Below are 24,177 nucleotides of genomic sequence, written 5' to 3' on the forward strand. Positions count from 1 at the left end.
GAGTGTCTGGGCTGGACTCCTGACTCTAGCTTCCTACTCAAGCAGCCCCTGGCAGACAGCGCTGATAACCTGAGCAGCTGGATTCAGGCCAGCCACATGGGTGCTCCTGTCTGTGGGCTTCAGCCCTGGCATTTAGAGTGCCCCCGCACTAGCGGTTGCTCTCACTGTCTCCCTGTGTGTCCTTCTGCCCTTGGAGTAGACTGGGTCATGTTGTCCCTGTTCCTCACAGGGAGAGCCTGTGTGCATGGCACTGCCCGCACTGGAGAGGTTGGTGACCTGCCTACAGGCCCCGGAGCTGCAGGATCACCAGGCAGCAGCCAGCCCACAGTTTGGGAAGGCAGGGGGAACTTGAATCAAAAGCTTAAGATGCCCTCTCAAGGTACCTGTGTGTGTCCTTAGAATGATGTTTCTCTATAAGGCCAATAAATCACCAGGTGCAGTGGGCACGCTGTCACTGAGGACAGCCCCCTCCCAGGCTGCAGCTGAAGGCCAGCTCCAGCTTCCAGCTCGTGTGCAGCCTGGAAAGCAGGACATGAGGACCCATGGGCACACTTAGTTCTGAACCTGTCTCCCCAGCTCAGAGTGGGAGGGCAGTGCCTGCTTTGTAGGATTGCAAATCAGGGCCCAGAAGCCTGGGTGCCATTAAGGGGTGACATGATCACTGACAGATGGTACCCCTTCCCCACACCCCAACAAAGACCCCTACGATGAGGACCAGAATGAGCTGTTGGCCTGTGGCTCCATTCTCTCCCACCATAACCACTTGGCTTTCGAAGCGCTTTTTCGTCTTGGGGTCCTATTACCTTGGACAAGCTACTTGCTTGCACCTTGGGAGTTTTCCAACATGACAGTGGTGGGGAGGCTGGTACCTGGTTCATGAGGCTGCTGAGAAGGTATAAGGCAGCGAACCCTGCTCCTGTGCTTGGTACCAGGGCCAGCTCCCAGCAGGTGCTAACTTGGCAGTATGTAGTGCCAGCGACTAATCTCCCTGGCCTGGCGTCTTGAGGTTTCTGTGTAGGTCTTTGTGCTCATCAGCTCCACTCATAGGAATGAGTGACAGGGAGTGGTGGCCACTCCCCTTTGTTTTATTCTATTCAGGCACCACCTCTCTGTGTGAGGCCCTGCACTTGCCCGAGGCACGGATTCCCACCCAAGGTACCTGGCAGCCTGCAGTGCCATCGTACCTGTGTGGGGTTCCTACCTGTCTGAGCCGCAGGCCTCTGGGACGCCCTTTGACCATGCTGAGCTCCCATACGCACACCACAGCGCTGGTCCCAGAGGTGACAATCGTCGTGGGGGCCGGGCAGAGGGCACACAGACAGCGGCCCCAGACGGCCAGGTTCTCAAAGGTCATCAGGGTCTGTGGGAGGGAAGGAGGGAAAGAGAACAAGAGAGAGTGCGGGGGGGGGGAGAGGGAGAGAGAGAGTCAGGTGTGCGCTAGTGCAGGGCAGCAGGAGCCAGGAGCCCTACACTACACAGAGCGATGAGTGTGGACACTGGTGAGTGGTGAGTCTGGGCGCCTTGTGGCTGAAAATATCAGATGTTTAGTTGCCAGGCATTGGTGACAAAAGCCAGGCCACCACCGGCTTCTCCAGCAGATGAGTGGGGGGTGGGAGACAGGTGGGCAAGCACAGACACACACCCATGAACACCAGGGAGCAGCTACTCAGCCGGGGTTAAGGTGAGGCGATCGGGACAGTTCTTAGGGAAGGGGGACATCTGGGGTCAGCTTCCATGGCTCCTCCATGAAGTGTGGGGGACAAGGTGAGGGAAGAGCTAGACATTCATTGGCTGCAGCAGGGTGAGGTGGGCAGGGTCAAGGCAGACATTGGATGGCTTGAGGGGGACCTGCGGGAGTCAGGAAGCAGACAGCTGTGTTCCTTGAGCCTGAACCCCTGACTCCCATGCACCCAGGTCCAGCACCAGTCCAGAGGACTCCGGGAACACACCACCAGCCGGCAAAAGCTGAGCACCTCGGAGTGTGGGTTAGAAGTCAGGTGCAGACTTTCAGAGTCACAGGGCCCAGCCCCTCCCTCCCCCAGCAGGTACACGGTGGAGCCCACCGTGCTCACCTTGTCGGAGCCGTAGCTCCCCAGGCAGCAGCTATAGTCGTCAAAGCCCCAGCTGAGGGTCCGGTTCCAGAGCGGGGGCAGCAGCACTTTGTTCCTCTCCACAGCCAGGACAGTCTTCTCGGTGGGCACGATGTGGCCGATGGCCCCTTTGGGGGACTCTGAGCCTAGGGAGAAGAGGTACATATCTACCCCCCAGTGAGTGGGCGGAGCCTAGGCAGCAGGTGCAACACCCATGCTAGGCGCCATATGCAAGGTCACTGTCTGGGTCCCTCTCTCCTGTGTGACATGACCACACGTGGACTTCAGGGGTGATGCCAGAGGAGGAGAGGCTAAGGCAGCCATCTGGGGTCCCCAGGGCACGCACCACGCCGGGCTCCTGGCCTCCTCCAGCTTGACTCTGGAAGCCATCGGACCCTGGCCAGAACACAAGCTCAGGCAGTGTTCCAAGCCTGGGTGCCCTGGGCAAGTTGTTGGTGATCCCTGTAAAGTGGAGACTTTGCCTGGACTGCCCTACACAGTGCAAGGCCGGAAATGAAGAGGGGTCATTGCTGAGGCTGTCACCTTTGCCTGCATGCATTGTGGGGCTGGCCTTTTGCCCCAACCCTGGCCTGTGGTGGGTGACCTGGGAGGGCTGCCCTCTCCCTGAGCATCCTGAGGAAGCAGGAGCTCCGGGCTCACTGCCCTCCGGGCCACCTTTCCCATTCACACACGCTGTCACTCATAGCTCTGCAGGATTGTCTGATGCACTGAGAATGCAAAAGCCCTCAATTGTGTGTGTGTGTGTGTGTGTGTGTGTGTAAGACAGAGAGAGAGAGAGACATAACAGAGATGTGGGTCAGAAGCAAAGGGCCTGGATGCTTCCAGAAATCAAGGCCTCCCCCAGTTCCTGCTGTGATTTGACACAAAGCCACTCGAAGTCAGACCTCAATATCTCGGGTAGATCTGCACCCCTGGACCTCCCACAGCCCCCCGTGGGTCACTGATGTTCCACCCTGGAGCAGGGGATGTCAAGCCGCGCAGGGGCCCGGGAATCACCTTTGACTGTGACCTGGGAGGGCCGCAGTGCCTGCAGGTTGTAGAACAGGGGCTGTGGGTGGCCAGCCAGGCCCACAGGGGTGGCAACCACATCCTTCGTGGGTGACGGCTTTCCTGCGGCGCTCCGGGCTGGGTGTGGTTTTGTGAAGAGCTGGAGAGGCAAAGGGGCCAGCACACAGCACATGGGTCACCAGGGGGCAGGGGGACACCTCCCACACACCCCAGCGGCACCCATACAGTGCTCCAGCACTCGGCTGTGGCAGGTAAGGGGCTTGAGAACCTGGGGCAGCTATGTTCTCTAGCTGTAGGGATTGCACTTCTGGCTGTCAAATCTGCCTGCTTGGACAAAGACTCCTTACTGAGGAGGTCCTGGTTCCTGAGGTCGGAGTGGGCCCCTTTCTCTCCCTGGGTCGTGTGTCTCCCTTTGCCTGTTGATAAACCTTCAAAAAGCATTAACACAGATTTGCTCACATGCTTTCATTCTAATGGTCCAAAGAGCGCAGGTGAACCCCATCGATGGCTTCTCTTGCTCTTACTGTTCCCTTCAGATCTCTGCCATCTAAACGTCCCCAGGGCCCAGGGTCGCACAGAACGGGACAAAGCCCAAGGCTGAGCCACATGGCAGAGAGCCGGCCCCTGGGCCAGAGCCCTGGCTGTGACCAGCTCCTCTCCATATCCCCAAGGCTGTATCTGCACATCCCAGGGCTGCCAGACAGCAGTACCCTGGGGTGGTCCGCAACAGGTGGCTCAAATGTGAGTGGGCTCTGGATGCGTGCAGGAGCAGGGGGCAGGGTTGGCTCAGGTCTGATGGACAGCTATTCTGGGGAGGGTTCCTTGTTACAGCCCTGCTCAGATGCTAACCTGTCCAGCACAGCAGGATGGGTGACAAATCCCAAGGGAGATCACAGTGATGGGTTTTCCCATGAGCACTTGCAAATGCATATTGTTTCTCACCAAGAATCTCTGCCAGTGTCCCTAGGCTGGGTCCCTGTAGGCAGAGTTCCTGCCAGGAACCATGGACAACTCAGGGGCACCTCAAGGTTGTCTTCAGACTGGCGCCACCTGGGAACTCTCATTCTGATGATGACCTAGATAGCGTTTACAGATCTCTTAAGTGGCCTATCACTAAGCAAATCCGAATCCAGCTCTGTGGCTACTCCTTGGAGCCACCACTGGGCAACTAAACTCCTTTCCTGAGCTTGTTTCCTTTCTATAGACTGCTGTGGCTGGGCTATCTAATTTCTAAGCCTCATCTGCTGTGATTTGAATAGCCCATGGCTGCTGAACTCACACTGATGCTACTAAGAGTGTGAAACTCAGTCCACTGACGAGGTTTGGGAGGTGAGCCTTGGGTTATGGTGGTTATAAAAGGCAAGTGGGATACGGCTTCTCTCTCTCTCTGTCTCTCTCTCTCTCTCTCTCAGCCTAGGGAGAAGAGGTCTGTATCTACCCTCAGGGAGCTGGGTAGAGCCTAGGCAGTCAAGTGCAACATCCATGCTGGGATGGATCATTCTCTGCTTCTCGGCTTTCACACACTGTCGTTGCCATCTGCCACCCCAATCAGATGCCCAAGTGATGGGGCTGCCTCCTTTTGGACTGGGTGCCACTCTTTGAGCCACCCCCTCTCGCATGTCTTCATTCCTTCACTTATAGCATCCCCGTGCAGCAGACACACGTCAGGCACACGTGTTGATATCATGGCATCCCAGGTGAGCATGGTCTTCACCGTTACAGGACGTCCTCATCGTCTCCATGGGCACTGGGGATGTCACCGCAGGCTAATCCCTGATGGTGACAGCACACCCACAAGAGTGCCATCTCTCTCCTCAGTACCCCCCTTGCCGTCCCCCAAGCTCACATTTTGGAGAAAAGCCAGATGCGTTGCCGTGGCATGCCGTACCTGCTTGGGCACCTGCCCAAAGTTGCTGACGAACCCCAGAATTGTGCTTCTGATCAAGGGGTCCCGGAGGGCACCAATGTCCACTCTGTCACCGTAGAAATAGGGGTGAAAGGTGTTCACGGCCTCCACGGCAGCCGGACCCTGCTGCTTATATCCAAAGATAAGGTCTATCCAGTGGTGGAGGTTGGCGCTGACGAAGTCGCTTTCCAGGGCCTGGAACCCAAAACCCGGAGGGACGTGGGAACATGAGGGCCTTGGAGAGCTTGGGCACATCTCGGGTGCTGGTTCCTCACAGGAGACACAGCTGATGGCCAAGGACAAAGTGGGTCCCAAGAGTTAGTTCCCCAAGGTGGTGAACCCTATCTGACCCCTGCCCCTCCTCCAGCTCATGAAAACAACCACACGCAGGTCGGGATGCCTGTGCGTGGTCCAGAGGCTCGCAGAGACAGCTGAAAGGAAAGCAGGCTAAACATGGAGCTTGGTGATTGACAGGAAATGCCAAGAATCGACATGGGACACGGAGACTGCTGTGACTCGGGGAAGGCGGCAGCAGAGGGAGGGGCATGCCCTGGCTGGGACTGGCCCCCAGCATGGCCACTCCCACCCCTCTTACCACCTCAGTTCCTCAGTTTCAGCACCTGCAGAATAGACAGGGACTGTCCTCCCCCACAGGTCTAGTGTGAGTATTTAGTTGTGTCTGGGGCAGAGCTGTCTGGTACCTGTCTCTTAGCTCCTTGTTAGGTGGAATCACCCTGCTCTGTCCCCCGCAACAGGCTTATGCGTGATGCTTGAATTAAGCTGCTGGGATCAGGGTGTGAGGTCTCCCTGAACCTATCTCACTCCACCTGGCTCAAGAACCAAAAGATCATAGATAACTGGGTGTGGGAATCTTACTGAATCACCCAGAACAGGTGCTTTGGGCCTCTACCCATATCAGACACCCAGAGTCTCTCTCAGTGTTGGAGAATTCCTGGACCACTGGGAGCTTCCTGAGGCCTCCAAACCCCTTGAACTGGGCAGCTATGGACCCTCCTTGATTTTTTCTAGCTGACATTCAAGTGGAGTCTGCAGTCACTTCTTGCCAGCTGCCCACAATACACGGTACAATATAGAGCTGGGTGGAGTCATTCATTGCCAGCACCCAGAACCAAGACCTTTGCCTGTCAAACCCCAAGGGCAGACCCCAGTCCCTCCTCCAGGTCCTTCAGACACTTGGAGAGGTCCCTCTTCCCCAATCCCCTGGGATCAGCAGTCTCCGTGGAGGCAGAGAGCCCAGCAGAGGAGGGCAGGGCGGGAGAGACTCACCCGCCTGTGCATGCTGATGAACTTGCGGGGGTCCCCGTCTGCCCAGGGGGGCAGGTGCACGTCCCCTAGCGCGGTCCCATCCTGCATGCAGCCTGAGTGGGAGGAGAGGCAGTAGGGAGTTAAACGGGAGCCCACACCACAGGATGTAAAACTGAGGCTACTACTCTCCAGGGCTGGGGGCTAGGTGGGAGCTGTGCCCCATACAAAGCTCACCTTTTCCTGTCTGACCTGCCTGCCATCCCCTTCTCCTTGGTCCCCAAACTTCGTCTCCTCTACGAGGTCCTCCTAGATTCTTGGGGTCACACAGTGATTTTTAAGAAAAGATTTATTTATTTTTATTGGAAAAGCAGATTTACAGAGAGAAGATATATAGAGCCTGGTGTGGTAGCCAAGTGACTAAAGTCCTCGCCTTGCATGCACCGGGATTCCATATGGGCCCGGCCCCAGTTCTAATCCTGGAAGCCCCATTTTCCATCCAACTCTCTGCTTGTGGCCTGGGAAGAGCAGTCGAGGATGACCCAAAGCCTTGGGATCCTACACCCGTGTGGGAGACCCAGAAGAGGCTCCAGGCTCCTGGCTTCAGACTGGTGCAGCTCTGGCTGTTGCAATCACACTGGGGAGTAAACCAGAGGATGGAAGATCTTCCTCTCTGTCTCTCCTCCTCTCTACAGAGAGAGGTCCCCTAGTCCCTTTCAGACCAACTTCCTACCTAATCTTGTCAAGTGCACCAAGTCCCCAGACTCATTTGTCCACGGCAGGGGCTCACTAAGCACTTATCCTCCAATGACACCTGTGGCCATTCCTACAACCAAGCCATCATGCCTTTCTTGGAGAACTGGGCTGCATTTCCCAGGCAGAGCTGGTCTCTGGCTGGTGCTGACTGCAGGCTGTCCAGCTGCACCTCCTCTGGTTCCCGCAGTTCCTGCCTCAGTCCCATCCTGGCCTCACTCTGCTGGGTGGCAGCTGGTCCTCCGGGTTCTTTGGGCCCTCACCCCTCTGGGGCGTGACTGCAGGCAAGCGGGGATTCTGAACCCTGCTCAGCAGTGAGTACTTCCCACCTGTGCTGAGCTCCCCTACCCCTGGGGATGTACCTGGCCTGGCTGAGACAAACATGGGATGCCTGCAAGAAGCAGGGGAATTCTGAGGGAGGGGAGCTGTGGGGTTCGAGGTGCATGTTGGTGATGGCCCGTGAGTGCCATGTGCACAGCAGGTGCCTCCTGGCTCCATGGCTTGCCACCCCCACCCCCTACCTGGCCTCCCCATGCCCACACAGCCCCCGCTGCAGACCACCCTGCTCTGGCCTTACACATGTCTGCAGTGGAGGCTCCCGAGCTGCATGCAGGAGCCAGGGGCTCTGCCCTAGCAGAACCTCCTGAATCTTTGCTTCCTCCTCGAGGCCAGGTTCAATGTGGACCAGGGTGTCCAAAGTGCAAGAAGGGAAACAGCCACCACCAGCCAGCAGCCTGCCCCTTCCCAGGGCCCAGGTTAACTGACTGTGCAGGATGGGTAAGGGCTCATCTAAGATCATTCCACAGCAGGGAAGTGCCAGACCTGGACTTCCAGTAAGGGCTCCTGCCTCTAGCAGGAGGCACAGTGTCCATCCCCACTGGGGTGCTTCCACCAATGGTGGCCCCAGGCCTGACGGGGAGCCCCAGCAAAGATACTGATCACGTCAGTCACCAGGACCCAGAGCCCATCCGGCCTCCTGAGCCACGCCACTCACCGAACTCCACTGCGTTGCAGTTGGTTAAGAACTCGGGCAGGTAGAAGAACTCCGGGGTCAGCTCCCTCACGTCACTCATGTTCTCCTTGGAGGCTGACTCCCACGCGTTCTTCATGCTGTGGAACATCCTGTCTGCCACATCGAAGCTTCCGCCCTGTGGGGAGAAGGGCATGACCTGCTGCGTGCCTGGAGCCGCTGGCCAGGCACCACAGTGTGGGCTGGGCCTCAGGGTCCAGAGTTCTATCTACAGGTCCCTGTGTTGCTTGTACTTGCCGCCCCCACCCAACACACACACAGTCATTATCCATCAGGTGCTCCACGCGTTCATTCATCCATTCAACTTCCTCTGGGATCCTGCACCTGTGCTTCAAGGAAGGCTAAGGGAAGATCCCTAGTGGCCAATGCAGATCCTTGTTTCCTATCAGGGAAATCTGAGTTCGGACGAGTCAGGTCATTTCTGGGGCCGCAGAGCCAGCTCTGAGCTGGCAGTTTGCTTGTGATGAGGCAGCAAGAGCTAAAGGAATCCTCGCTCAAGGCTCCAGGGGGATTGTCCCTGGGGCGAGGGCCACAGACAGGAAACAGGGTACCAAGGTCCTTGTAGTAGGTGGGCTGATGTAGGCCAAGCTTAGCAGCTGCGGTTGGGCCAGGTAAATCTCAAGGCAAATTCTTTCCACAGATACTGCCCTGCTCTTACTCCCACCTGAACCAGCGAATCTGAGCAGATCCAATCCTTTTCACTGTGGGTGGCTGTGGGCGGTTAAAAGGGAGCACAGGTGGGGGACAGGGTTTGGACCAAGTCTTGGTTGGAGGGATGAAGTTTCTGTGGGCAGAAGGCCTGCAGGAGGGAGCCCGTGAATCTGGGCCAAGGCACATGCTCCCCACAGGGACCCCGTCATTTTGTCCATGCGTCCCTCCAGGTCAGGCCTGGTCTAACAGAACTTGTTTTCTCTCTGGCTGACTTCTGCAGCAGACACATGCAGCTCAGAGAGCAAAAGCCAGAGTCTTCCGCCCTTACCAGCTCCCTTCGCTTTCCAGGCGGTATTGAGCTATATAAAGCCACCTTGGCGCAGGTGCAGTCGCCAAAGGCTGAGGAAGAGTCAGGAGCCGTCTGGGCCTGTCTGTTCCGTGTCCAGGTGCTTCACAGAGATCTACATGGCCTCTCACGTAGATGCACTGGTGTTGGAATGCAGACTGGAAAACTGAGACTCTCAAAGCACACTGATTGTTCTAACCTTGTCAAAGCAATACATGGTAGAACTGGATCAAACCCATGGACACAACTCCAAAGTGTATGCTTTTGCCCCTGGCCAATTTCCTGAGGAGAAATCCTTGGACCTGAGTGCGAACTCAATCCAGGGCCTTCCACCCTGTGAAAGCCAGGGAGGGAAGGACATATCATGCAGGCCCCACATGGGCTTTCCAGTGGACATGCATTGGTTGGGAGGACCCAATGACACCCCACGGGTAATTGCTCGGCAATCCGGTTACCCAGAGGCTCCAGTTTCTTAATGGGTTTCAACCAGACAGAGTACATGGAGCTTTTTTTTACTGGAGGTCACTTTGCTCTTGGCCGAACTTAGGGGATGGACGTCCACCATCAGGTTCAAAGTGGAACCAAAGATCAAGTGAGGGGAGGTCTAAAGGAATCTGCAACAAACAAATCACTCATTAAAATTCAGCCTGCGCCATGTGCATTTAATCTGCTGCTGCGGGCTGCCGTCTGCAGCACAGCGATGTCGCCTCGTCCCCCTGTTTTCCTCGTGTAGCTTTTATGAATGCTGATGGTAATCTCCGGAGAAACAGTATGATTTGGTAATAAAAAAGATTACCTGTATTAAATAAAAATAATATATACATATGAAATATTGTTAGTGCTACAAATCTGGTTAAAGATATTACCGGAAAGAGAAATGATATTTTTTTCACAGCTGTCTAATGCATTTTAGCAAAAGTAATATCTTTAAAACTTAAGCTTGTATTATTTATAAAGGAAGCAATAACTGATTTTCCTATTTCCTGGATTAATAAATGTATTTGCATACATTTGCTTCCAAATTAATGGGTTTTCTCACTTTTGCAATACAAAAGGAAACACCAAAGGCCCTAGAAGGAAGAGTGGAGTACTTTTGTCTGTTTGTGTTGTAAATCGGTGGGTTGACATGAACTCTGGTGGATGCCAGCAATGAGCTGCAGTTAGGGCTGGATTCTCAGGGAAGGAAAGAAGGAAGGAAAGAAAGAAGGAGAAAATAAAGGGAAGTGAGCTTGAGAAGGGAGCATCAAAGATGCATGATTTGGCCCGGTGCAATGGCTCCACGGTCAATCCTCTCCTTTAAGCATCAAGATCCCATATGGGTGCTGGTTCATGTCCCGGCTGCTCCACTTCCCATCCAGCTCCCTGCGTGTGGCCTGGAAAAGCAGGTGAAGGTGGTCCAAAGCCTTGGGACCCTGCACCTGTGTGGTCCCTGACTTTGGATCAGCTCAGCTCTTTCTGGGCATTTGGGGAGCAAACTACCAGAAAACAGAAAGACAGAAAGAACCACAGCCAGGCTGACTGCACCTACAGAAGATACAAGCTCAAGGCAAATGAAAGGAAGCACCAAAATGAAGTCTAGAAATTGGAGGAAATGAAGTACTTCTCAGGGAGCCAGGGTCCACTTTGATGCTGCCCTATTAGGGATTCTGCACCCTGCAGGTGGGCATGTGGCCTGGGGGTTGACCTGCCCTCGTCCCGTGCCACAGTCCCAGGATTTGGGTCCCTTCTCTGGCTTCCTGTCAGAGCAGACTTTGGAATACACAACAACGGTGGCTCAGGATGGTGGGTTCCTGTCCAACAGGTGGGCAGGTTCCAAGCTGCTCCCCTTTCTCTTTGCCTGTCTCTCCCTCACTCTGTAATTCTGACTTTCAAATAGATTTTTTTAAAAAAGAAAGAGGCTTGCTCTGTCTGTTGCTCATCAACAGAGTGGAGTTGAATAGAGAACCACACACAGCGGCCCATCAGTTAGAGTCATTATACAAGACAGGGGAAAGAGAGGCTCTGTGATCCAGCACCCCCAATCAGAAAGTTCTGAAAGCAGGACAGTGTGGTTCCATTACACACGGCTTTCTTCAGATTCCTCACTGAGTCTGTGTTGGAGACCTGGAAGTCAGTTCAGGTTTTGCCCGCCACCAAGGGCTGTTGCCATCAGGCTGAGGCTCAGCAAGTCCAGCTGAGCAGGCAGTTGCATCCAGGTGGACCTGCCCTGCCGGACTGCCTTGGCACCCTTCCATGAGCTCCCAGGCATGCAGCCAAAATAGGTTGAGGACTACCCTAGGGTTCCCAGTTCTATCTACAGTTGGCATCTGTCTTGCACAAAATCCTGCCATCTCGCCTCAGGTGGTTCCAGAAACCCTTCCCCACCGCTGGGAACAGCTGACTGCACACGGGCTGTGACTTAATTAACACAGCACTTTATTTCCATGGCTTATTAAATGCAGCAGCAGCAGCCACCACTGCCGCTGTGTCCTTGCTGGGTCCCAACCAGGCTGGGGCTGGTCTCAGGCCCAAGAGCAACTGGTGTTCCTAACGGAGCAGAGAAAGGTTAATGGGCCTCAACCCCTGCAGGGGCATGGCCTCCCAGCGATTCAACTTCCTGGGTGCTCTTGGATCTGACTCAAGGCAGGAAGATGCCCAAGACTTTGAACCTTCTGGGGCTGTGAGCTCAGGACAGCAGTCCCCTTGCCCTGCAGGCAGGAGTGGGGCTAACAGAGCACACGGTTGGCACGTGGCACCTGCTCAGAGCTCACATCCTAGGGTCCCTAAATCCTCACAGAACTTATATTTCAGTGCTGCATGCTTTAAAACCCACTCATGCTTTTACCAAATATAGATTTTCTGCAAACTTTTGGAAGGACCCTTGTACATATCTCATACTGTGTGGCTTGTAAGAATGTGTCACTGTCATAGCAGGGACCGAAAAGCAAGCCCACACACAGCAGTGATGGAGGAGTGCACCCCAAGACCAGCTGGCTCATGCCAGGGATCAGAGTGTGCTGTTCTGTGGTTCTTAGCCATCGTTGGCACCTCCATGCCCCCCACAGCTCTCTGTAGAGTACATTAAATGAAGTAATTTCAAGAACCCAACGGTTGCTTTCTACTGGCCCAGCAGACTGCCTCCCCCACACACAGTTCCTGGTAGTCACCCTGCTCTGGGTGCATGAGGTAGGCCTGCGTGGGAGAGGGTCATACTTCCCACACACTGTCTACAGGTCCCACTGCATCTGTGTGGCCCATGTGTACCACTGTGTAGCGGGACCTGCCCCATTCTACTGAAGACATGACCTTGAACATAGCATGTGCCCCCCTCTTTTTTTTCCTGAACACTGTCTCCCCCTGAGTGATCTATATAGACCTCACCTTGGCCCAGGGGTTCCCCTGGGCTGGAACCCAGGGCACCTCTGAGAGATTCAGCAAGCCTGTGAGAGCCCCAGGAGATCAGGGTGAATGGACAGCATACAACAGGATTCACAGCAGCAGCATTATTCAGGCGCAGCAAAGGCGGAAGCAACCCAAGCACCCGTGATGAGTACACAGAGAAGCAAAGTAACAGAGGGAGCAGAAGAGCATTCAGCTTCAGGGAATCCTGACATGGGTCAACCTAGGCGCATCTACGACGCCAAGTCACAAAAAGGATAAACATCAAATGACTCCATCTCTACAAGTCTCAGTGTAAGTGAAATTCACAGACAGAGGCAGGTGTTTGCACTAACACTGAGTATACTGGTGAAAGGGACCAGTGCCATAGCTTATGAAGCTAATCTGCCACCTGCAGTGCTGACATCCCCTACAGGCACCGGTTCAAGTCTCGGCTGCTTCACTTTCCATCCAGCTGTCTCCTTATGGCCTGCGAAAGTAGCGGAGGATGGTCCAAGTCCTTGCACTCCTGCACTCAAGTTGCAGAGCCAGAAAAAAGTTCCTGGCTCCTATCTTTGGATTAGCTTTGCTGTGGCCATTGTGGCCATTTGGGGAGTGGGCCAGTGGACGGAAGACCTCTTTTTTTTTTTTTCTCTCTCCCATATTTCTCTGCCTTTCCAAAAAGAAAAAGAAAAAGAGAGAGAACCTCCTTTTGAGGAAACTGACTCCCTTACTTTCTTTAAAAATTTGCAGTAACAGAGGGTAGAATGGTGACTGCTGGCTGGTGCTGAGGGAGGAGTGATAGGGAGAGCTGAAGCATGGCTAGGTGTACAGATGCCTGGGGACAGGACACCGCTGGGACTCTTGTTGTATGCCATGAGCCATGACTTGAAAATGACTACAAGGATACGACTGATGTTCTGGACAGGTCCTTACAATAAAACAGTCGAAAAGGTTGAAAATAGTTTCCCGCAGGGTACGTGGCACAATCCAGGCACACAGTAGTTAATTTAGTGACTGCTGGAAGCTGGCACTATCACGAAAAGGTTCTCTAAGGTGACTACCTCACTCACCACCCCTGCTTTACCCATAAGGACTCTGAGACTGGGAAGAAAGAGCCTGCGTTCTAGAAGATGCCAGAACATGCTGAAGGAAGCCCGAGGACACTGAGGACACCTGAAGGAAGCCAGGCACATTCCTTCCACAGAAGCAGCCCTTGAGCTCCTTCTGCTGAGAACTGGAATTCATCCTTGTTGTCAGGAAAGGCTGGATGCTGCTGCTGGGTGCGAGGGCCACGGCCAGTCACAGTGTGCCAGAAGAGTCACATGGCACGAGTGAATGGGAGACTGGAGGCGTCTGAGGCAGGTGACCCCATCCGTCAAAGGCAGGCTTGAGATTCCCCCCCACCCCTGCTCCACCCGAGTCAGGAATCCCACCCTTAACTTCAAGAGGAGGCTAGGTACATGGAATCCACAGTGCTGCAGCTTCCTTGGTGCCACCTAAGGTCCTGATTTAACCCACCTGCAACCACTCTTGCCTGGCCACTCAGATTCATGGATAGCCTCAAGAGGGCCATATGTGTGTGTGTCTCCACATGGTAGGGGGAACACTCACCTGCAGAGAGCAGAAAGCTTGGGTGAAGGGTGGCATCCTCACGAGGTAGGAGGCGACAATGATGGCTGAGGAGTAGTGAGTGCAGTAGTGACACTGGACCATCATGTCCCCTGCAAAGAAAGGACCCATCTGAGGGTGGCTGCCCCACCTGTGCTGGTGCAGGGGGCACAGCTGCAGGAAGAACATTTGAGAAAGCTGCCTGGGTTGATGTTTAGGAGCCTGAGCTGCCCATGGAGGCAATCAGAGGGTGGTGCAGCTGGACAGTCTGAAGCCTGGGTTCCGAGGCAGACAGCGGTGGGCTCTGTCATTCACAGGCCTAGCTACTCAACAAGTCGCTCACATTTTCTGAGTTACAATTTCCTTCTCTGTGTATTGGCTCACCGTGTAAGGGGGTCTTCAGAAATGGCATGGAAAAACGGAATGAGAGTTAAGTTTGCTGTGATGCAAAATCATCTGAAAGCCATGCGTGGTTTGTGCACAATCTTGTGTGTTCTAGCCCCTCACCCAGAAAGGTTGGCTTGGGCTGGCCAAGGTGGTCTTAGACGCAGCGGGGATGCTAACTTCTGGGCCAGTCATCTGTGTGTAGGATCACTCACCATCCCAACTGTCATCAATGATCATTGTAAGGCACTCAGACGGACATCACAGCACACACACACACACACACACACTGCAATCTTGCCCACCTTCTGTCTTCTCAACTTCTTTAAACCTCTGGATGAATTTCAGCTTCCTTTCCTTCGTCTGAGCTCCCATGGGCTTTGAAAGATCCCGGAAAGTCTTGGGATTTGTCAAGTTCAACGTCTGGAAGGCAGATGTGCAATGGGAGTGAATCCCTGCCCCCTTCCAATAGCCCTCCCCCGCCACCCCTCCACCACCCAGGAGCCACGCTCCTTAGTTTTATGGTTCTCTTTATTGGTTTATTGCCATTTGGTCTGACCCGGCTCTGGTCATTAGCTGGCTTGCTGAGGTTTTATGGCCCTGGAGCCAGTGACCCACAGAGACTTAATAGGGGAGAGATGAAGAATGAGAGGAGGGGAAGATTGAGTTCACGCTGAACCTGTTCCAAGCTGACCCAAGTCAGAACATGACTACCTGTTTCAGAAAAGAGACTTTGGAAAAAGAATCTGATTTGGCCATCATGCATTTGGCTGCTGCCCCCATTGGAGAAATTCACTCCCATGGTCCAGGGGCTCTGTTTAGCATCCAACTGGCCTTAGAGGGTGCCAGAAGCCATCCATTTGGGGATGGACATGACAGGACCCTTTCTTTTTTTGAGGAGAGGTCTCTTCCTTCTGTGACCATGACAGCAGGGAAGAAATGTCCTTGCCCTTGGTCTTGAACTTCAGTTCCAGGGTCTGGAGTCCCGGAGAGGCTGCAGTGTGTTAGCGTAGCAGGGCAGCCGAGGTTGCCTGAGACACGCATCTCTCTACCACCAGAGAGGTTTCTGTTTCTTTACATATGCCCCACTGCCCCAGCTCCAGCCACAGCCCGTCTGTCAGGCCAGGACGGCTCACTGCAGCCAGGCTCTCATGATTTTCCAAAGATTATTGGAAATCTAGAGTATTTCTTTTTAAGGCAAAATTTCCCAATTTCCAGATAGTGGTAAATAATCTAAATTTTAAAAAAATACAGTGTTTGAGTTCACCATGCCAGATTGGTAACCCCTGCCACCTACCAAGGTAGGAGTTAAAGGCTGGGACTGAGTGTGCTTTGCCAGGGAAAGGCCTGGATCTTGGGGAGCACTCACAGAGGGTGGCCAGAAGACTGAGGGAGTCTCTTCCTTGGGGTATGTCAACAGGCCACCCCAGGCAGTTCTGACCAGGCTGGTATGAAGTAGGGACCCATGCACTTTCTGTCCTTGACATGCAACTCAATGTTCCCCTGTAGATGATCAGAGCCTTGGCATGACGTCAGGGCCCTGCAGCATGGCTCAGGTGTGTCCCCTTGCATGGGCAGACCTGTGCTGATTTTGGCAATGAACTCCATGGTCCACTTCATTTCTGATAGCCGCTCACACCCCTTCCTATCCTGTGTGGGTCCACAGCTAGTTCAACGGATGATTACATTTGTCCACCTTGGGGTGCGGGCATGGGAAGCCCTCTGAGCTTGCAGGAGTAATTGGGGTTGGTCATGTGGACCAATGCGCAGGTGCCAATGGGACACAAACCCAGGTTGCCAAGACCTGGTGACATGGCTTTAGGACAGCAAACCCCCTGAGAAGAGGCTGCACGGGCCGACTGAGTGAACCCCATGGAGCTCCCAAGGGGATGCCTTACCTCAGAGCTGTAATCAGCCAGGACCCAGGGGAACACTGGGTACTGCATGTAGTCATTATAGGTCCTTCCGGCCAGGGTGTTGAGGTACATGAGGTACTCAAAATTGCTGATCTCCCGTTTCTACAAAAGGAACAGAGGCAGCATGAAGCGAACAGGTCTGTCACCCGCCCCCTCTGTTGGTGAGCATGTGCAGGTACTGGAGTCTGAGTGGTTTCCTGCACACCTTGTGCATGAGCCAGTAGCAGCTTAGGAAGGTACACTCCCCAGCTCCCATATGAACATTAACAGTTGTATCGGGGAGCCAAGAGGGGTCCAGGAAGATGAAGAAACCCAGTCCAGCAACCCAAAGCCCACATCGAAGCACTTATAAGTTAATGCAGTGCTATGAAAATGAAGGACATGGCCGTACAGGCATGGCACATGAACTGGCGGCTGCTGGATCTGTCATGGCTAGAGAGGCCTGGCCATTGGGCTATATGCTCTTCTTTCCCCTGTGGCTTTGGGGTCTGCCCCTGGCTCCTGGTGGCAGGGGAAGGGAGGGAAACACTCATGCTAGGAGGCTCTCTGGTTGAATGAGCAGTCATAGGTGGTGTCAGGGACTGGATGTGGGCAGAATTCACCAGTCACCCAGTGAACAAGCAGGTGCAACACAATACGGCTGCCATCTTGAGTGTTGGTGGGGTAGGTAGGCCCACATGCTTTGGGTCTCATCCTCTCCTCGCCTCATCCTGTCCCGCGGGAGGGGCCGTGAACAGGAATGAACAAGAATGACTTGCTCACTGTCCCATGATCCAGCACTGGCTCCGTTAATGGAGCCCTGGGCTAAGGTCACACTCATTTGGGCTAGACCACTAGTGGTGATGCCCCTGCACTTTGTGTGTGTGTGTGTGTGCACATGTGTGGGTGAGAGCATATGTGTGGGCATGTGTGTGTGAAGCAGTGAACGCATGCATGAGAGAGTACGAAAGTGAATGTGTGTGAGAGAACATATGTGTGAGACAGTGTGGATGAACTCATGTATCTGAGTGCGCATGCATGTGTGTCTGGGTGTATGTGTGTGCATGTTTGTAAAAAAAGAAAAATTATGTGTATGGTGCATGCATGTGCATGTCAGAGTGTATTCATGCATGTGAGAGAGAACATGTATGTCTGAGAGAGGCAAGGTGTGCACGCATGTATGTGAGAGAACATGTGTGCTTATCTTCATGCATAGGAAGCATGCATGTACGTGGAGTCACCCCCAGTGCGTGCGCACACACACACACACACACACCAGCTCTGACCCCAGTGCAAAAACAACTGTCAGTCACGAGTTCCAGTCGGGGAAAGAGATGAGCTATTTTGCTCAGTTAAACAGAAAAAGCTTCCTTCCAGATGACTCTCCACACTCCCTCCCTCTACCCCAGGACCCCAGCCCTTCTGCATTCCCAGGGGGTCCCTTCCAGGACAGCCATCGTACCTGCCACCTCTGCAGCATGGTCCTGTCGAACCCGGAGTGTTTCCTGTGGGACAGAAAACCGTGATGGCGACCGGCATGCCTGTGGCATGGACAAGAAGGGGGACACAGCAGGCTTTCTGTGAGGTCAGGGCATTCAGGAGAGTGTGAAGTTCCCTAGAGCACTCAGTGGTGCTGTGAACCAGGGTCATGGCCCATGTCCTTCTTGCCCTGACCCAGTCTCACTCAAGGTCAGGGTTTTGTACTCACTGTCCCTGTTCAGGATCCCTGAGTAGACGCTCCCTTTGGGGCAGCCTGGGCAGAAGTCCTGGAGCCAAGCCCAGTGGGTCTGGGGACCATGACTTTGCCTTTTGTGTTGCATCCCCTCCCCAACCCCATCACCTGTGAAGTGCAATGCCACTTCAAAAATTTCACAAAGGGGCTGGTGTTCTGGCATCGCAGGTTAAGCTGCTACTTGTGATGCCAGCATCCTGTATGGGAGCCTATTCGAGTCCCCGCTGCTCCCTTCCCACCCAGCTGCTTTGTAATGTGCTTGGGAAAGCGGCTGAAGATGATCCAAGGCCTTTTGGCCCCCAAATCTTTGTGGGAGCCGCAGATGGAGTTATTGGTCTGGCCCAGTCCTGTCTGTTGCAACCATTTAGGGAGTGAACCAGAGGTGGGAGATTGCTTTCTCTCACTCTCTCTCTCTCTCGCTTGCTCTCTGTAACACTGCCTTTCAAATGCATACATAAGTAAACCTTTACAAAAACTTCATGAAAAATTGAAAGATGAGTTTATTGTGGTGCAAAATAATTTGAAACCCATTGTAATTGTTTTTATTATACACCATCTTTCATGAACTTTTTGAAGACCCCCTTTGTAGGCACCGTTTTCAAAAACTGTTTCATGTAGAAAACTTATCTCTTAAAAATTATTTTTATTAGAAATTCAGATTTATAGACAGAAAGAGAGACAGAGAGGAAGATCTTGCTCTTTGCTGGTTCACTCCTCCAATGGCCACAAAGGCTGGAGCTGAGCCGATCCAAAGCCAGGAGCTTTTTGTGGGTCTCCCATGCAGGTGCAGGGTCCTGAGGCTTTGGGTCATCCTCTGCTGATTTCCCAGGCCTCATGCAGGGAGCTGGATGGGAAAATGAAGCAGCCAGGACACAAACCAGTGTCCACGTGGAATGCCATGCTTGGAGGCAAAGAATTAGCCAATGCTCTGAACCAATGCTCTGGCCTCTAAACTTAACCTTTAATTCACTTTTCATCAGCTTTTTGGAGCATCCTCATGTCTCCAAAGTATTTCCCTTCTCAAGAAATATCCTGGTCACAGTTTCTAGAATCTTCTAGAAACATTCAGCTCATGCCTATCTGCTTCTATGGCTTTTGTTTAGCCGATCACATATGGGATTACATCCCAGGCAGAGTTTTCTCTGCCCCCTTGCTTATCAGCATCCATGGAGGCTAGCTCTGGCTGTTCGGTCCGTGTTTGGCTCCGCAGCTCTCAGCCACGGTGTACTGACAGGTGGGTTATCATGACTGACCTGCCTCCGATGGGCTTTATTCTCCCAAAGGCTGTTACTCAACCATCTTTGGACATAAAGAGTGTTCATGAGATAGATTTCTCACTCGGATTCCTGGGATAAAATCTCTGATCATTTTCAATTTTGCTTCATATGAGCCAAATCATTCTCTTACAAGGCTGTGCTGATGCATACTTCAACAACTAGCTTATCAGACCTATCAAAACACTGTTGCCTGCTAAGGGAAAGTTTCAAGGGGCAGCGACGGATGAGGCCAGGATACTTGAGGGGAGGGGGCCCCCACCATGGGAAATGCCACCCTCTTCCATAGCGCCTGGGTCCTTAGCCTACCAGCTGCCCTGTGCTTCCATCCTAGCCCTGTATTCTGTCTGCACAAGATCCTCCTTCTACTCCCAGGACCAATACTCCCTCAAGCTACTGCAACCAACCAAACCACATCTCGCTTCTCTCCAAACCCTCTACATAGTTCCATGGGAGGCCCTGGCTCCATGTGCCATCTGCTTCCTGTGCACAGAGCCCCAGAAGACCGCAAGCCCCAGCCTCAGTTAAGGTGGGCCGTGTTGTCCAAGCGCCCTGTCATTGCAGCTGTGACAGCCCCATGTCCCTAGGGTCCCCATCCCTCCATACAGGAAGAAATTTCAAGGCTGCGATTTTAGTTTTTCCTTCCTAGTAGAGGAGTCATTGGAGCTGCCCCAGCTCTGCAGGCTTTCAGTGAGAGCACAGGCCAAAAGGGACCATGAGGGTCGCAGCCCCTGTGGAGAAGACATATGTGGAGTCTCCCATGGCCTGGAGCACATGGAGTTGGCACCCAACAGCTTTCTAAGTGTGCTCTTTGTTCTAAAAGTTGAGAAAGGAGAGTGGGACACAAAAGCAAAGTGCCCCCTTGAGGATCCACAAAACGAGAGACAGCCTTTGCTAGCCTCCATCAGTAAGGTTCTAGAATTTTGCCTGTGCTCATCTGTGATGTTGCCAGGGGTGGAATGAGGAAGGCAGGCTCTTCCCAGCCCATTCTCATCCCCTCGGCATGACCTCCGAGGAAGATCCACCACCGTTGGCCCATCAGAAAAAGCCATCATCACTGACTGGGCCGGGCCACCTAACCACGCGTGAGTTCTCTTTCTTCAACCCGTTTGATATCATCTGTGTTGAAAGTGGCTTTAGAACCCTTGAAATGGTCTAGGGGAATGTCATGAATGCCTGAGCGTGTGTTCTGAGCGTGTCTCAAAGGATGGAGCATACATCACGTCATTCACAGTTGTGTATGTCTTGGATGAAACAAGATGCCAAAGGTAGCCTGTGGGTTTGTAGAGCTCTCCTAGGAGCCCCGGATCGAAATCCTGCCTCCACCTAGCAAACAGCTCTTTCCTGCCTTAAGGCCAGGATGCACAGCAGTGAGGAGGGAGCACAGGCAAATCCCTTAGAGGCCCCGGGCTCCCAAGAGGGGCTGGCAGAGTGGTCTGCAGTTGGGCTGTTACAGATGCTAGGCTAGCTTGCAGACCAAAGGGTCTCTGCCAAGGGACTCCTCTGTTGGGAAGCTGCACCCTTTCTTAGGATCTTGGCCCACCCCATCCCTTTCACCTCCAGGATCTGGACACCAGGCCTAGTCCAAGCCATCAACAGAGGATATGCCCACAGGTTCACCCGGACTCCTGTGCCAAATCAGACACACTTCAAACCCCTGCCCTCCAAAAAAGGCTCTGGTGCCACAGCACCTACTTGCAAAGCAGTTGGGAGGCCAGGGTGCTGAGGATTGGTGGTGAGCAGCTGAGAGGCTGGCTCTGGAGACCCTTCATCCTGGCACACTGCTGACACCTGTCAGCTGATGAGTCTGGGGTCACCTGTTGGGGCTGGACAACTGTTTTCAGACATTAGCTTTGTTTGGGTGAGGATCCCTGGTCGGCAAAGCATGGACTGGATGTTGCTGGATGTGCAGTAAGAAGCCGAGAGACTGGTACTGGAGACACAGAGAGGCCAGTTTGGGTTGTGCTGGACTCTAATCTTTGGGGAGCAGGTATATTCTTTCAGACCTCAGCTTTCCCGGGTTGGTGGAGTGCTGACTCAATTGTAATCTCCTAGCTGTCTCCCTTTCCCTCGCAGGTAGGGGTCTTGCACACAGTTCTAGACACACTAACACTTGATCGTTATCTAAACCATTATGCCCTGCAGAAAATTTTAGCTTATTGCCCAGTGCTCACAAAGACCCAGTGAGGGAGCCAGTGTCTCCACGTTGAGGTCGGGTGTGGGGGGGAAGGCATGGGTTGAGGAAGTGGTGTGGAGAGCAGGGAAGTGGGAGACATGCTGCTGGTACTCCCAGCCCCTCAGGGTTAGCACACAGCAGGTGCCTCAGCATGCCTGGCACACTAGGCTGTTCCCATCATCTGGTGGCATGAGACTTCACCAAGGGCCAGCCCTGCCTCTGCAGACCAAGGAAAGCAGAGATCTTGGTCCCCACTGCATTCAAGTTCTGTCACAGCGAGAAATCAGCGTATGTATGTGCTTAGGGATATTCAGGCTGCAAAATGAACAGCAGCAGATTTTCCAAGTTGTTGCCATCTTAACTATGCCAGGGCATGATGCCATGGAAGGGCTAGTCTGGAAGCTTAAGCAGTATCGAGTTTTGGCCCAGTGCTGCAATGAAGAGTGGTCCTAATTTTACAAGCATCTACACACCTACATTTACAAACGTGTCTATCTCTACATGTTTTCTTCTTTAAAAATCTTAAACTATCTTTTCATTAATGTATGTTTTGTGATGTCTGTGTTGTTATATGTTCCCTTGAATTTGGGGTAATTGTAAATTTTGTGTTTTTATTTGTTAATTCATTTAAGTCTATCAACTAAATTAAATGAAACACCTTATTTTTGGATGAAAATCATAAATTACATTCAGATATCACCTTATGGGTTAATATTAGCATTAAATTCGTTCTTATTAAATACAAATATATTCACATATTCCGAATTTTACTGTTAAAGCTATCTCTTATTTAGTGATTTATTATTTAACATTTTTCTTTTGCATTTTTTTAGAGATTTATTTTACTTTTATTGGAAAGTTAGATATACAGAGAGGAGGAGAGACAGAGAGGAAGATCCTCTGTCTGTTGATTCACTCTATAAGTGGCTGCAATAGCCTGAGCTGCGCCGATCCCGAAGCCAGGATCCCAGAGCCTCTTCCGGATCTCCCATGCACAGGTGCAGGGTCCCAAGGCTTTGGGCTGTCCTCTCCTGCTTTCCTAGGCCACAAGCAGGGAGCTGGATGGGAAGCGGGCCTGCTGGGATTAGAACTGGTGCCCATATGGGATCCCTGCATGTGCAAGGCAAGGACTTTAGCCGCTAGGCTACTGTGCTGGGCCCTTCTTCTGTATTTTCTGAAAGTTTTATTGCTTAAAGTTAATCTGTCTTCTAAACTATATTATTTGCTAATTGTATTCTTCGTTTTCTAATATCTGGGTGGAGAGATTGTTTTTATTTTTTAGTTCTATATATACATGTTTTGTTTTCCTACAATCTTTCATTGTCTATACAATAGCTTAAAACTTAATATGTTTGGCTGATTTCCTCCATTTCTGTAAATTGATTTTAAAGAAAAAAAATCCACAAAAGACCAGAATTGCACACATACATCATTTGTAATTGCGTTCGTGTTACTGCCAAGCTCAAAACAACATGGCAAAAACCTGCATGTTCAAAGTAAAATTTAGAAACTCCAGTGTTGAACAGTATGCTCTCCACTGAGGGGGGAAAAGGATTAAGAAACTTGCAGGAGTTTTGAAGCAATTATGGTTATTCTGCATTAATACCCTGAAATAAAAAAACAGAATAGCAAGAAATAATTGAATTTGCATAAACAGCCAAGAACTGAAATATAAAGAAAGTATGTCCCCAAAGAAGGAAGTTTGGGACAAAGGACACCACAGCAGGGGGTGTCTCAATGGGGGGAACGGCTTTTCCTTCTGCTGTCCCTGCTAGCCCACGGTTGCCATGGTGAGCAGCCTTGTTGGGAGGCAAAGCACCTGCAAGAACCTGGGGTTTCCAGGAGGCTCCGCCAGGCATCCTGGCAACCCCAGGCTCCCAGCTTCTGTCCCTCCCCTTTGTAAACTGACCTCAAGAATATGCTAATGAACTCCAAGTGCCCAGGGCCTGTTGCCTGGCGACAGAGTTGCACAGCGGAGCAGCAGGAGAACTGGGACAGCCAGGGTAAGTGGCAGCTCTGCTGGCAGCCCTGCATCTCTCTTTCAGCTTTCGCTTTGCCCAACGACTGGTCCTGCACAAAGATCTGTTTTTCAGCCCTGCTCTGAGTAAGCAGTTTTGGCGATGCCTATTCTGGTGTGTTCTATTTACAAACTCCAGACACCTGCCGATGCATTATTTAGTACAGGAGAAAGCTTGCTCTGAGTTCCTGTGGGGAAGGGAAGCCTGCTGGGGACATAGCCGACTAGTCTAGAGGGCCTAGAGCCCTGGGCAAGCTTGGAAACAGAAGTGTGATGATTGGGGCGGCGGGGGGGGGCTGCTCCTGGGGTCCTGCTTGAGTCTCCCAAGCTGCGGTCTCCCGAGGCTCGTTTGCTGCTTCCATGTGGAAACCAGTGTTGCAATTATTAGTCAATCCCTCTAAATGAACTGAACTGTGACGGCTTGTTCATGGGCGAGCGCAGTTTCCTAAAGTAAGTTCAACAGATTACACCCAGTTTCTGTCAAGTGCAGAAGAGAAGGTGTGGTTTCTGTGTTATGAGAAATCCAATGCTAAATGGCTTCTGCAAATTATCCTGGATGCTGGCAGCCACTAACGGGTGGCTAAGTCCCATGCCAGACAGATGAAAAGTCAAGGGTGATTTTTCACGCCTGTACAGTGCTGCGCTGACGTGGTGGTGGGAACA

General features: G+C 52.6%; 1 protein-coding gene across 1 annotated transcript in view; it reads right to left on the minus strand.

The window, feature by feature from the left end:
* The window catches only part of WDFY4 (WDFY family member 4), a 227,979-nt gene that overhangs the window by 8,073 nt on the left and 195,729 nt on the right, over window positions 1-24,177 (minus strand). The window contains exons 49-58 of the mRNA XM_040970385.1: window positions 17,778-17,820; window positions 16,319-16,438; window positions 14,726-14,843; window positions 14,040-14,149; window positions 8,036-8,189; window positions 6,313-6,404; window positions 5,008-5,220; window positions 3,108-3,258; window positions 2,073-2,257; window positions 1,202-1,360 (exon numbers count right to left, since the gene is read on the minus strand). Of these exons, the coding sequence (XP_040826319.1) occupies window positions 1,202-1,360; window positions 2,073-2,257; window positions 3,108-3,258; window positions 5,008-5,220; window positions 6,313-6,404; window positions 8,036-8,189; window positions 14,040-14,149; window positions 14,726-14,843; window positions 16,319-16,438; window positions 17,778-17,820 (1,345 nt within the window). The remainder of the gene's footprint in view (window positions 1-1,201; window positions 1,361-2,072; window positions 2,258-3,107; window positions 3,259-5,007; window positions 5,221-6,312; window positions 6,405-8,035; window positions 8,190-14,039; window positions 14,150-14,725; window positions 14,844-16,318; window positions 16,439-17,777; window positions 17,821-24,177) is intronic.

The sequence above is a fragment of the Ochotona curzoniae genome, unplaced genomic scaffold (assembly GCF_017591425.1).
Source record: "Ochotona curzoniae isolate NIBS_2020 unplaced genomic scaffold, NIBS_Ocur_1.0 scaffold_4763, whole genome shotgun sequence".
Classification (NCBI taxonomy): domain Eukaryota; kingdom Metazoa; phylum Chordata; class Mammalia; order Lagomorpha; family Ochotonidae; genus Ochotona; species Ochotona curzoniae.